Source organism: Gallinula chloropus (assembly GCF_964237585.1).
Source record: "Gallinula chloropus genome assembly, chromosome: 12".
In the NCBI taxonomy this organism is placed as follows: Eukaryota; Metazoa; Chordata; class Aves; order Gruiformes; family Rallidae; genus Gallinula; species Gallinula chloropus.
Window position 1 is genome coordinate 12,021,325 of NC_140097.1, and position 12,877 is coordinate 12,034,201.

The window sequence follows — 12,877 nt, forward strand, 5'->3', positions numbered from 1 at the left end:
AAAATGTATCTAGCAGATGTCTTCCGAGAAGCCACAACCGAGTTCACTGTGGATGCTCGACCTCTAACGAAGGCTGGTGGTGACCACATCAGGACGCAGATCACAAGCCCATCCGGCTCCCCCACAGACTGTCTCATCCAAGACAACGCTGATGGAACGTATTCAGTGGAGTACACGCCGTTTGAAAAGGGTAACTTCTGGGGGTTTTAGGGTTTTATTTTAGGGTGGGGTTTCTTTGAGAGAGGAAGACCAAGAGCAAGCAGCTCTCCTGACACTTTTATTTGGCAGACTTCTGAGGTTTGCCAGTAACTTGTTGGCATCTTAGCTCCTCTACTAGCAAAAACCTTGCTAATTCTGCAGGAAGTAGCTCTATTTTAGCTTGAACAGACTTTTACAGTAACTTGACTTCAGAAGGGCAGTGTGTAGATGGCATCTCTGTTACAAAACAGCAGTGAAGCCTTGTGAAATGCAGGAGGAAGCTCCTACCCATATACTGACATTTAAGTCTGTAGCATCTTGTAGAAGTGATGTTAAAGAGACTATTTAGGGAATTTGAGCAATGCTTTTGTCCTCTTTAATAGGTCCACACACAGTCAGTGTAACGTACGACAGCGTACCTGTGCCAAACAGTCCCTTCAGAGTGAATGTGACAGAGGGCTGCCATCCATCGCGTGTGAAGGCACAGGGACCTGGACTCAAAGAGGCTTTCACAAATCAGCCAAACGCCTTTTCGGTTGTCACCAGGTAAAGAAGCTTACTTGGTCCTTAAGGAATCTCTGAGGGAGAGAGGAGTGTGATGAGCTGTGTGATGCAGGATGCTAAACCCAGCACAAATATTTATGAAAAGGCCAAACTGTGTCTTTTTGATTACTGTACGTGCTACCTCATCGTGTCCTGAGCACTCTGCAGAGGTTAGGGACTGGTAACAGTTGAGGATAAAATTCTGGGAAGATGTAAGTGACGTTATGCTGAACAGTTTCCCATGGTAGAGCATTTCCACTAAGAGTAAAAATGCAGCAAACCTTGTGAAGGCTACGAAGGCGCTGTTAGCAGCAGATAATTCTAATGAGGTGCACTTCTCTCTTTTGCAGAGGAGCAGGAATTGGTGGCCTTGGAATAACTGTTGAAGGACCTTCAGAGTCTAAAATAAGCTGTAAAGATAACAAGGATGGGAGCTGCAGCGCCGAGTATGTTCCTTATGTTCCAGGAGACTACGATGTTAACATCACATATGGGGGAGAGCATGTTCCTGGTAAGAACTCCGCGGCTTTCAGAGGAGGGAAGGTTCTGTATCTCACTCGTGCTGGGAGATGTTGTGGTTTTAACTTTCTGCTTTTCCTGTGAATTCAGGCAGAAACAGCGGTGCTGTTTGTTCCTCCCAGCTAGCAAGAAAGCATGGAGCGCTACATGCTATGGTGCTGTAGTTTTGAGGAAGGACTGCAGTCTCTTCTCATTTCTGAAATGGCCTCTGTGGGGATGTGGAGGAGCTTCATGAAAACTGTAGCATGAGCTGGGGTGGGAACAAAAGAGTGGGTACAGTTGGGCAGGGTAGGGAAAAGGGCCCTAGCAGGATGAGGAAAAGGGCACCAGCCTTGACAATTGATGCAGCCCATGGGGTTTGTGTTAGTCACATCTCTCCTGCCCCAAGCCATGTGAAATCTGTTAGGCTAAGAAAATAGCCCTTTGGTACGTGGATGCCTTCAAGACTCTGTTTTGTACAATGAGTGAGCTTGTCATGGGGATTGTATTAAACTCTGCAAGTTTTGGTCACCGCAGAAAGAGCGGTGACTGTTCCCTAAACCAATTACTTGCCTGTGCATGGCTGTACTGGATGCTAACCTGGAGTGAGGGAGGTTTAAACCATGTTACAGGTACTTCTGCCATGCAGCAGTCCACAACTAAAAGAAGGATATTCTGCTTGATACCAAGAATTAAATGCCAAACACCTTTTGCCACGATGTTCGAGTTTTTATATGCTGTCATACAGCAAACATCTGGATACTCCTTCCCAGGCACTGAATGAGCTGATTCATTCCCATTTGTCCCATCGTGTTTGTCAGCACATTGAACTTGGTTAAAATCTGAAGGAAACTAGTGCCCACATGCCACTTTGTTTGCACTTATGGGGGGAATTTAGGTATCTTTTTTTTTTCTGAAGTGTGAGAAGCAGATGGAACACAGCTGAATTGTTGAGTACACAGTGAAAATGTAAAAGCTTTGCTGTTATGCTTCTGGCTTTTGCAGAAGCAGAGAAGCGGCGTAGAGGCCGTGGGGTTTGTCATTCCTGTCCGAGGTTGAGCAATAACAATAAACAATCTAAAGGAAAAGTGGGGAAAAAGACCTTTGGTTATATAATCTCCCATGTGCTGGAGTCTTGTCAAATGGTATTGTACAAATCTGCAGCACCTCACCCTTTTGAGGTAGGATGTTAGCAGCTCTGGTGTGCAGTAGTGTTAGAGGGCTCTCTGTGCCTGGGAACAGATCTGCTCCTGCTGATGGCTGCCATCGTTCCTCTCCCTGTGGGGATCTGCCAGCAGCGTGACCCGAGCATGGCAACAGCAGATATATCCAGAATAGCTGCTCTTCCAAAACTGTTCCTGCAAAGATGTTTCTTCAGCTGAGAGCAGATGTGCCAGTTCTGTCCTGAGTTTTTAAAACACCATGAGAAACACCTCTGTGTTGTACTAGTTCCTCTGGGCTGCAGCTGCATGAAAGGTTTAAGGAGGGGCCTGTGGATTTGGCCATTTAGAAGCATTTACCTGGACGTTTTCCTCTGCTAACTAGGTGGTGGTTAACAGTTGCTGTGTTAACTTTCAGGCAGTCCTTTCAAGGTTCCTGTGAAGGATGTTGTGGATCCCAGCAAGGTGAAGGTTGCAGGACCAGGTCTGGGAACAGCTGTTCGAGCCAAAATCCCACAGTCTTTCACTGTAGACGCCAGCAAGGCAGGAGTAGCACCCCTCGAGGTGGTGGTGGCAGGACCCAGAGGTAAGAACCAAAGTGCTCCATCCAGCTGCCCCTGCCCCATCTCTGCATTTGGGTGGGTAATGTGGTCCTGGCCCCAGTCACAAAGGTGGCAATACCGCTTGAATGAGCATTTCCTTCGGCTCCTGTTCATCTGGCACGTGCACCCTGTGAGCTGGCCCATGTGTCAGGCTGTAAGGACTGTGTCCTGGCCAGTGCTGCTTTAGGCAGCGTCTTTGGTTTTATCCTAATCTTCTGAGCCGGGACAAGGTACGTGAGTAGGCATCACTGGTGAACAGTGGTGGCTCAGGTTTAAACATCAAAAGGTAAATCCAGTCTTTCCCTTGACCGGTGACTTAGGGAAACACACGTCACTGGCTTGCAGGAGTCTCTGAAATAGGGTGGAACCCCACAGTGGTCTCCAGAGAGCAGCAAGGCCCTAAAGCGATAGCACTAATGGCATTTACGTTTACCTAGAAAGCTCTGTCTCAGTGACACGGTATCTCAGCAGCAAGTACCTTTTGGCTGCAAGTCTCACCTTGCTGTGAGGTGAGAGCTGCTTCTCCACTGAGTGTCAAGAAGGCTGGTAACCCTCCTTTAATTTTAGTGGATGAGACGGATTCCCAGGGATGGCGCTCCCCATTGAAAGCTGTTTCGGATTTCTTTAAAGGTGCTCCAAAGGGTGGCACTGAGACAGGTTTGAACTCTCGCTAACTGTGGGCAATTTTGGCTCTTGGAAATCCAATTGGCAACAGCAAGAATCATCTGGAGGAGGGAGGGGGATCCAGCGATGTTGCTTTTAGGCTTTGCATGGCAACTATACGTTTCTTTTGCGCTTGCTTTACTGCTAATCCTTTCTGTTTTTTAAAGCCAACTTGTAATTGTAGACTGCTTTGTGTGTTGATCTGAACCAATAGGTCGTGTAATCTGCTGCAGATCTAGCTTAATGTGAATTGAAATAATTGATCCTGCTTCCTTAGGACTTTGGCAGCTTGCAAGGCTCTCCTGCAGAGGCAGTGAGCTTGCCTTTCCCAACACCTGATTGGGAAAGACTCGCTTGGTGAATGCTACACACCAACTGGCTCTAGGGCTCGGTTCTGTGTGGTGAATCCCAGTAGCAGTGTGTAATCATGTAAACAACAGTTCAGGTGATAATAACCATTACGCATTTTCTTTCTCAAAAGATCTTCAGTGGGTTTTGAGCAGTTGCTCTTGGCCTGGCCTGTACAGAAAGGCCGACTTTTCTCCCCTATTTTCATGCTAGCTTTTGTTTACAGCAAGAAGATGGGAGTCCAGAGCGTGGTGGATAATAAATCGATCTCGGGTCAGTGGATCTGGAATACTGATCACTGGAATGTTGATCCACACCCACTGGCTGCATTCAAAAAAATATTAAAAAAACCCTTAAATTGAGCTTGTTGCAAACTGAATGAGCAGCATGTCGTGGAGCTTTGTGCCGTAAATCATTGGTGAGGAGTTGAGTTTTAATAGTGCAGCTGAGAAAATCATCTGTTGCTTCTTTAGGACTTGTGGAGCCCGTTAATGTCGTAGACAACGGAGATGGCACCCACACAGTGGTGTACACCCCTACACAGGAGGGACCCTACATGATCTCTGTGAAATATGCTGATGAAGAGATTCCTCGCAGGTAAGGCGATGGAGATAAGCGTAGATGAACTGAAGATTTAATTACCTGACTCTGCTCTCCCAGAATGTGGGCACCATTTAAGGGCTGGCTGTGGTCCTTTCTGCTTAACCAGTGCTGCTGCTTGCACATCTTCAGGGTTCGGCGGTGGTTTGCGCCTGCTGCACGTACAGCAGAGGTTCCGCAGGGGAGCTGTATCCACTCGCGGTGTGTGCTGCAGTAGCTATTGGCCATTGACTTAGGAGGAGGGAGCAGTAACGGGTTTCCTTTTCAGTCCCTTCAAGGTGAAGGTGCTTCCTACGTATGATGCCAGTAAAGTGACAGCGAGTGGACCAGGTCTCAGTTCCTATGGCATACCAGCCAGCCTGCCTGTGGAGTTTGCTGTGGATGCTAAAGATGCTGGGCAGGGACTTCTGGCTGTACAGATCACTGTAAGTAACTACAAAACCAAGTGGGAGTGGTAGTGCGTAGCTCTCAGTGGGTGTGGGTGGCTCCTGTCTGAAGTGTCCACTTCATATCTGGCTGTATCCTGACATACCTAGTGTCCTGGAGACTGCGCTGCTGGCTGAGCTGAACATTAAGCTCTGGTACAGGAAAGTCTTACACTCTGCATTTTGTGAAGCTCTTGAGGCTGCTTTTATGAGACTTCTGTATTAAAGTCATCACCCATGCTATATTTGGCTCTTGGTTAACCTTGTGGTCTACAGATTCCCAAAATGAGATAAATAGTTTCTTGTAAGATTGTAAAGTGCTGGAATTTTAAATGGAGGCGGCCTTCTAGTATGTTGCTCAGCAAGACCATGAGATAACATCCACACTGAGCATTACATGATGATAAATTAACAAGTCTCCCTCAAGGTTGCCAGAAGTCATAAGCTGCTTAAAGAGATACTAAAGGAATGTTTTTATCTGACTTTATTGTGGCTCATAGTGAAATTTCTGGCATCTGGACTCTGTGGCCTCAGCAAAAAGATCTCTGGTTAGTGGACCATAAAGCATACTTCTCAGCTCTGGCATGCCTAGATCATGGCATGGCTGGTTGTTCGTGCCTTTCTGCATTCCTCCTCCCATGCTGTCCTGCTGTCTGCTCAGGTGTAGCAAAGAAGTTTGCTTTATTCTGGCATGCAGGTGTGCTCTTCAAGGATCCAAAAAGCTTATCAGAGCTCCCAGCCTGGTCATGGCTTTAAATATCAAGTTCCACGAGTCCTGCTTGGGGGGAGTGTGTAGGTGGTCCTCCTCGCAGCATTTGTTTGCTTCTCATTGTGAGCTGCTAAATGTCAAACATTTCACAAGCCTTCCTGAATGAAGGAAGCTCTTCTGTGCTGTACCTAAAATCTGAATTCCTTTGCAGCTTACACTGTACTCCAGGCAGTGTTAAGTTGTAGAATACAAATTGGGGTCAACATGTGGTTCTCTATAAGCGTTAGGCCTGGAAGACTTTCTAAAATGCTTAACACTTTGCATCTTACAAACATTCTCATATCAAACAAAGGGTAGTTAATAATAGCATGTGTTGGTTTATTGTTGTCTGAAACCCTTTTGCTCCTAACAGTCTGTTCTTGGTACTAGTCCTTGAGTGAAATACATTTAACTCTCAAAAAGCTGCTGGTGATCTAAAAACAGATCTAAAACAGATTTGCTGCCCTGCTCAAGAAATTAATAACTAACTTCATAGTGCCTAAATCTTCTGGTTTGCGTTCCTCAGGACCAAGAGGGCAAACCCAAGAGAGTGGACATTCATGACAACAAGGATGGCACTTACACAGTCACCTATGTCCCTGACAAAACAGGCCGCTACACGATTGGCGTGAAGTACGGTGGAGATGATATCCCGTCCTCTCCCTATCGGATCCGGGCATCTCCAGCTGGGGATGCCAGCAAGTGTTTGGCCACGGGTGAGTCTTGGCTCCTCTCCATTGCTGCTGTTTGTACTCTGTGCAAAGCTGCCTCCTGAGCATCTGAATTGATGTAATGGGTGCAGAAGACTCTAGAGACTTGTGTCATTTGGCTGCCCTTACAAGAGGGGTTTTCCTAAAGATGAAGAAGTGTCCAGCCTGTGGGTGAGAAGGAATCTCTTGCAGACTCTAGCAAAACCTTTCAAACTGCCTGGGTTGTTACAAACAGCCAGATGCAAACAAAGTCTGGTGCTTATTTTGGCCTAGATACATCCTGCTGAAAATGTAGTGAGGTTGATGTAAAAATAACATATCTCTGCACGTTCACTGCATCGTGCTCCTTGCACTGCGGGTGTTGGAAGAGGCTTTTAATTCCAAGCAAGAACAGAATTAATTCTGAGGACTTAAATAGCTGGCTGTGTGCTTCTGCACTAGCGAAGGCTGTTCAGCCTGGGTGGTGTTAGTGGAGGTTTTTGCTGCTTTTGTGTCTGGTCAGGGTTGACCAGGGAGGGTCTGATTAGATTTTTGGAAGGTGCAGGTGGAAAGAGAGAATCTAAAGATAAGACATGACTACAACTCAAATCATTGCCTCAAAAATCAGTGCCTTGGTGTAGAGGAGGGACTCTGGATCTAATGCTGTAGGAGCACTCTTATGGTTTGGACCCTTACCCCTTCTCCGGATGGGTGATCATCACATGGCTTTGGGCTGGCACTGCAGGATGCTGCAGCTGGGAGCAGAAGTGACAGGAACCAGGTACAAGAATACCACTGAATGTTAAACATCCTGGTTTTAATAATAAATGAATAAATGAGGCAGGACCAAATTGAAAACGAAAACTTAATTTGTGGTTGTAGACCTGCGAGAACGTCTGGGTTTTGTGCTGACCTGCCTCATGCAGTTAGAGCGTGCCCGGTGCCCGTCCAGCAGCTGGCTGCTTTCAGGCCTGTTTAAACAACAGAAATCTATTCCTGTCACAATGGAAAACGCAGAGTGGCTGGTATCCCCTTTGCTTCAGAATTTGTTTAAGAGGCCTTAATGGCTAAATATGATACTCTTCCAAGTAGCTCCAGTGACTTACTATTCAAAATAACCGTGATGGAGATTGCTCTCAGATGCCAGCTTAAATTTCCCCTTTCCAAGAAATGTCTCCAACTCTCAGCTGTAAAGCTGAAATACAATCACTGTAGGAATAGATGCTGGAATGCTGCCAAAGTATTAAAGCGGCAGGTTCGCTGTCACTTGAAAGCAAGCCATGTACCTGGCAACAAGTGCCAGTCAAAAGCAGGAGTACTAAATACCTACTGCAAATAAGGCTTAGCAGTTCTCATTTAAACACGGTGTTCTTCAGGCTGGATCCAATTGCTACAGTTTGGGCATTGTTTCATGTTTCTGTTTTCTTGGGATGTGTGGCAGAACAGTGGAAAATCACTTGTGGGCAGTGTGGGAGGAAACATGGCCATGGCTGCTGCTGTGCCCTGCAACAGCCGCTTACACGGGGAGGTTTGTGTTGAAGCAGTGACAGCAAAGTGGCTGCCCAGGGCAGAGGATAGTGCCTTCGGCTCTGTGTAAAGGAATGTGGGTTAAGGCATTGTGTTCTTCAAAGTCCATTCTCGTCCAGCCTCTCTGATTGCAAAGGAGAAGGAAAGCGGGTGGCCAGCTCTTGCATGTCGCTGTGCTGACCAGCAGTGCTGATGTTCTTTGGATGTGTGCTCCCAAAAGCTACATCTGGGGTCCCTGGGACTGTCATTTTGGTGCCATGCTTCCCAAGTGCATTGTGGGCAACCTGCCTGTGAAGACTGTGCTCTGAACACCTTCTGTAACAAAAATTGCCTTGTAGGTCCTGGAATTGCACCCACTGTGAAGACTGGTGAGGAGGTTGGTTTTGTGGTAGACGCCAAATCAGCGGGGAAGGGAAAAGTGACGTGCACCGTCCTAACGCCAGATGGGACGGAAGCTGAAGCAGATGTTGTTGAAAATGAGGATGGGACTTACGATATCTTCTACACCGCTGCCAAACCGGGGACCTATGTGATTTATGTCCGCTTTGGTGGGGTGGACATTCCCAACAGTCCTTTCACCGTCATGGTAAGCCAGCTCTGCTCCAGAAATACCTCCCACTCGGATTCCTGCTGCCACGTTTTATTTAGTGATAGGTTAATTCTGTGTGTAAATGTTTGTTTAAGCATTTATTAGACTAGCAGGAGCTAATGAGTCCTTGTTACTTCCAGAGCTTATTTTGAGCAGGCCATATGGTTAAGGGAAGGGGAATAGAAGCCATCAGAGAACGAAGACTTGGCTTCTCTGAACAAATGAATTTTTCATTTCCTGACCATGTAGTTCTTTTTCTAAATGATGTAAGGGTGATTGTAATTGGCTTCTATGACTAATTACTTCAGCCATTGTCAGGCATGGTGCTCTGACTTGTCTGTCTCTGGCTCATTATGATGTTGACCCCAAAATAAAGAATGGTCTGCTGACAGATCCCAGGGAAGCAGGCTGTTGGCTCACACATAAAAATGATTTGCAAGTGCTAGTTAAACTGTTACAGCCAAATCTCCCTCCTTCTAATTATGTTCCTTCCAACGTGCAGTACTTCAGCATGCTCAGGTTTAAAAAGTAAACAAAACCCCAGCCTCTTTGAGGAGCAGACTAGGTGCCTCTCTGGGCTCACAGAAGCCCTTCATGTGAAGAACAGCTCTCAGTGTTGGCAAAACAAGTCGTAGTCTTGTAATCTCAGCCAAGACAGCCTCTGGCACACCTTGGTCAGGGGAACTACGGGGCCATACTAATGCTGAATCTGACCAGAGCCCTTGGGCGAGTCCTCAGGGCTGGGCTCTGGGCTGGGCATGCACACCAGCTCTTCCTACCTGCCACTCTAGCAGTTTGCAACTGGAGTCTCTGAAGTTTTCCACAAGAAAAACTACTGCCTTGGTCACTGCTTAAAGCTCACCACAGGAAATGCCTCCTGAGGTCGGGGAGCCTGCTCCCAGACAGCCATATTTCAAGCTTTCTAGCTGAGCGATACAGTGCATGTTTGACTTGGGTGTCTCAGCAGGGGACAGAGAACAGTGAAACGGCAGTATTTCTGTTTGGCATTGGTTTTCTCAGTGGAGTCTTTCCATGCCTAAGCTTCCAGCGGGTTGTTTTGTTAGGGTGGTTTGCAGTGGTGGAAACGGGCAGGAGGAGCTGGGGTGGCTGAGCCCAGAGGAGCGACGCGGGTGGGTATGAGCCCCAGACGCTCCTGTTGCTTAACGAGGGGAGATGGGAATTTGCAAGTCATCCTCTTGGCATGCCTGGTGGGAAGGGAGGCTGTGCTGGGGAAACACACTGGGTGTCTTGACAACGCTGTCCCAGCTATGAATCAGAAGAATAGCTCTGCAGCAATGGCTGGATGTGGGCTGGGTCATTCACCCCAGTGCATGAGCCGGGAGAAGCCTTCCCACGGCAGCAGGCTCTCCTGCCTCCCAGCTCACACGCTGGGTGCCTGGGGACTTGGGTTTAAACCTTTCACTTCCCTCCCTGCAATAGTCCCATAAAAAAAGCAACTCTGGAATTCAATTCCATCAGTGTTTAGGCACCGCTTTCCAACTTCCTTCCCAAACTCCAATAAACGGCACGTACTGGCTTTGTCCCTTTGCTGTGCCACTGGTGGCTTCCCCTGGTGTCCAGTGCCTGTGGGCAGGGACAATTTCCCAGCTGCCCTGGCTGGATCCCAGGTCCTTGCAATGGCAAGAGGACTGGGAGGGCTGCACGGTGGGAGGAAGGTGATGTGGAGCTGGAAGGAGAAGTGCGCTCTGTACTGTGGAAGGTGGGAATGCCTCCCTGCCAGAATAACACCTAACCTGCCTTTACCCCTGCCCAGGCTGTAGATGCAGATGATGTCGCTGTGCAGTCACAGGAGCCAGTGGGCGCCTCCCCCCCCGGATTCCGCCCTTGGGTACACAATTTTTACATTTTTCAGCTGTTTCCCCCCGTCTGTGTTCCATTTCAGATGACAGCCTGCTTCTTGGGACTGCTTGAATCGCTCTGGTCATTGTGTTCATTCTTTCTGTTTGATCAATTGTTCTTGGGATCCAGACCTTGTTTTTTCTTTGCTGCTTTTGAAGGCAGTGTCCAAATAAACTCTCATTTAAATGAGAAGAGGATCATTACACCTACAGCTTCTACTTCTGCAATGTTCACTGTTGGCAAAAGCAAGCCGAGTGCATCGCTTTGTTTTCTCAGTAAAACAGCCCAGTGTCTTGAGTCCAGAGTCACATTGTGAAACTTGTTTCTTTTGTCCATTATGTGTTGCAATCGCTCTGCCCCACTCAAAAATCACTTTCTCTTCCAGGCCTTAAGCAACTAAATCCTTTCAGATGGAGACACTTTGGGTCTTGTGTGCGCTACGTTGTCTTCCATCCTTTTTGTGTTCCATTTTTACTGCTTTTAACTTTTTTCCAGCATGTCTTCCATTCACACCGTGTTTGATTCGCTCTGCTCCGCGGTGAGGTGGTGTTAGGAAGGAGAGCTTGGCCGGTCACCGCTCTGGTTGAGCCCAGTCCTGTGGCTGGCTGCAGTAATCACCGCACGCTCTCTTCTGCTTGTGCTCACAGTGGAGTTGCTCAGGGCTTGTTTGGGTCTGCTGTCCTTCCTGAAGCATCCCATCTTTTTGCTTCCTTTAGGTCACGGAAGAAGCTTATGTCCCAGTTGGAGACATGAATGGGATGGGATTCAGGCCCTTTGATATGGTTATCCCTTTTGCTGTAAGGAAAGGAGAAATAACAGGTAACTGGAATACATGTAGCCTCTTGGGATGACTTTGCGTTTTGTTTAGTGTGTTCATCCGTTTGCAGCCAACAGTCTGGGTGGTCCAGACCACACTGTGTGTGGGAGGATTGTATCCTGCCAGCAGCTTAGTTGTTTAATTTCGCATCAGACAGCACCCACTGAGGATGAGGAGGATACGCCCTGCTGATGGTTTGAGTTAAATGAGGGGATTCTTGGTGCTGCCATGGTCCTCAGTGCTAGGCTGTGAGCTACTGCAGTGTAGGACCTGTTGCTGCTTTTTCCCCTCTGGAGCAGCTACGTGCATCCTTAATAAGCCCCGTTACTTATTTTGTGCAGATGCTGCATGAGACTCTAATCTGCATTCCCGCCTCATACATTTTCCAAAGCAGGCAACCCCTCTTCTGGGTCTGGCAGCTGAGAGCATCACCCCAGTAGCCCCTCTGTCACACTTAGCTCCTGCACAGAGGGGCCGTGTCCCCTCCTGCTCTCTAGCTTAGCAGTCCCACCCCAAGCCCTGGTCTGTCCCTGCTGAAGGGTCAGTAGATCTTTCCTTTTCCGAAGAGCCACAGTAGAGGCAGCATCTTGCAACGAGGTAGATCGGCGCCTTTTCTGGGGCTTGCTGGGGAAACTTCAGTGGCTGAAGCAAGCAGCCCTGCCTGTCGAGTTTGTAAGGTCACAGGACTGTTTGCCAGATGTCTACTGCTGCGTTGTATTCATGTAGCTTAAGTACAAAACATGTCTGGTTAGTGTTCCCATTAGTCTCCTGTTTGTGCCTGTGGGTAAGGAATTTAACAATTTAAAATGCTCGTTTAAAATGGCTAGACGATTCTTGGTGGGTGGGAGGGGGAAGGCAGGCAGCTTTGCCTTTTGTAACTCCCAGGGTGGCTTTTTGTAGGTGAAGTACACATGCCCTCTGGCAAGATGGATACGCCCGATATCGTGGATAACAAAGACGGCACAGTAACAGTGAGATATGCTCCTACTGAGGTCGGGCTGCACGAAATGCACATTAAATACATGGGAAAGCACATCCCAGGTGAGTCTGGCAAAGCCCGTGACACAGACCTGAGTGCAGTGACTTGCTGATGCATCTGCTCCCTGTTAAGGTTTCTATAGCTTAGTTGTATACATCATAGTAAGAACTGCCTAGGACATCTTACTGTTCAGCAGCAGCTTGTCTGCAAGCAGTCTGGAGAGAAACTAAAGCAAAGGAGTAAGTGCTGGCACGTATGAGCGTCCATTGTGGTTTAATAGTACCAGCCAGGCTTAAAATGGATTTTGGTTTGGGAAACTAGATGTTGTGGCGTTTTATTATGAAGAAGAAACATACAATTTTAAGTACTGTTTTTTTCAGGTTGAAATTTACTGCCATGGTGCTCAGCAAAACTAATGGTTATAGTATATGTTTTTATCCTTAAAACTGCATTGGCATGAAATCTTCAATCTCTGGGGAAGACTAAGTGGCTAAAACACTATAGTTACTCTTTCCATCTCATTGCAATAAAATAAAACACACATGCACAGTGTGCTGTAATCTTTCTTTCTTCCTGGCTGCTTCTTAACAAACAGAAACCGCTGTCTTTCAATCCCTTTCTATTCCCTGCT

General features: G+C 47.4%; 1 protein-coding gene across 3 annotated transcripts in view; it reads left to right on the plus strand.

Annotated features, from left to right (window-relative positions):
• Positions 1-12,877, plus strand: part of FLNB (filamin B) — a gene marked incomplete at its 5' end in the record, with an annotated part of 71,944 nt that overhangs the window by 44,686 nt on the left and 14,381 nt on the right. The window contains 12 exons of one of the 3 annotated variants that reach the window (XM_084269719.1): positions 17-190; positions 582-744; positions 1,092-1,252; positions 2,818-2,985; positions 3,569-3,643; positions 4,453-4,609; positions 4,881-5,037; positions 6,312-6,501; positions 8,340-8,587; positions 10,365-10,439; positions 11,167-11,269; positions 12,168-12,308. In XM_084269719.1, the coding sequence (XP_084125845.1) occupies positions 17-190; positions 582-744; positions 1,092-1,252; positions 2,818-2,985; positions 3,569-3,643; positions 4,453-4,609; positions 4,881-5,037; positions 6,312-6,501; positions 8,340-8,587; positions 10,365-10,439; positions 11,167-11,269; positions 12,168-12,308 (1,812 nt within the window). The remainder of the gene's footprint in view (positions 1-16; positions 191-581; positions 745-1,091; positions 1,253-2,817; positions 2,986-3,568; positions 3,644-4,452; positions 4,610-4,880; positions 5,038-6,311; positions 6,502-8,339; positions 8,588-10,364; positions 10,440-11,166; positions 11,270-12,167; positions 12,309-12,877) is intronic. The other 2 variants (XM_084269720.1, XM_084269721.1) reach the window with 2 other exon arrangements.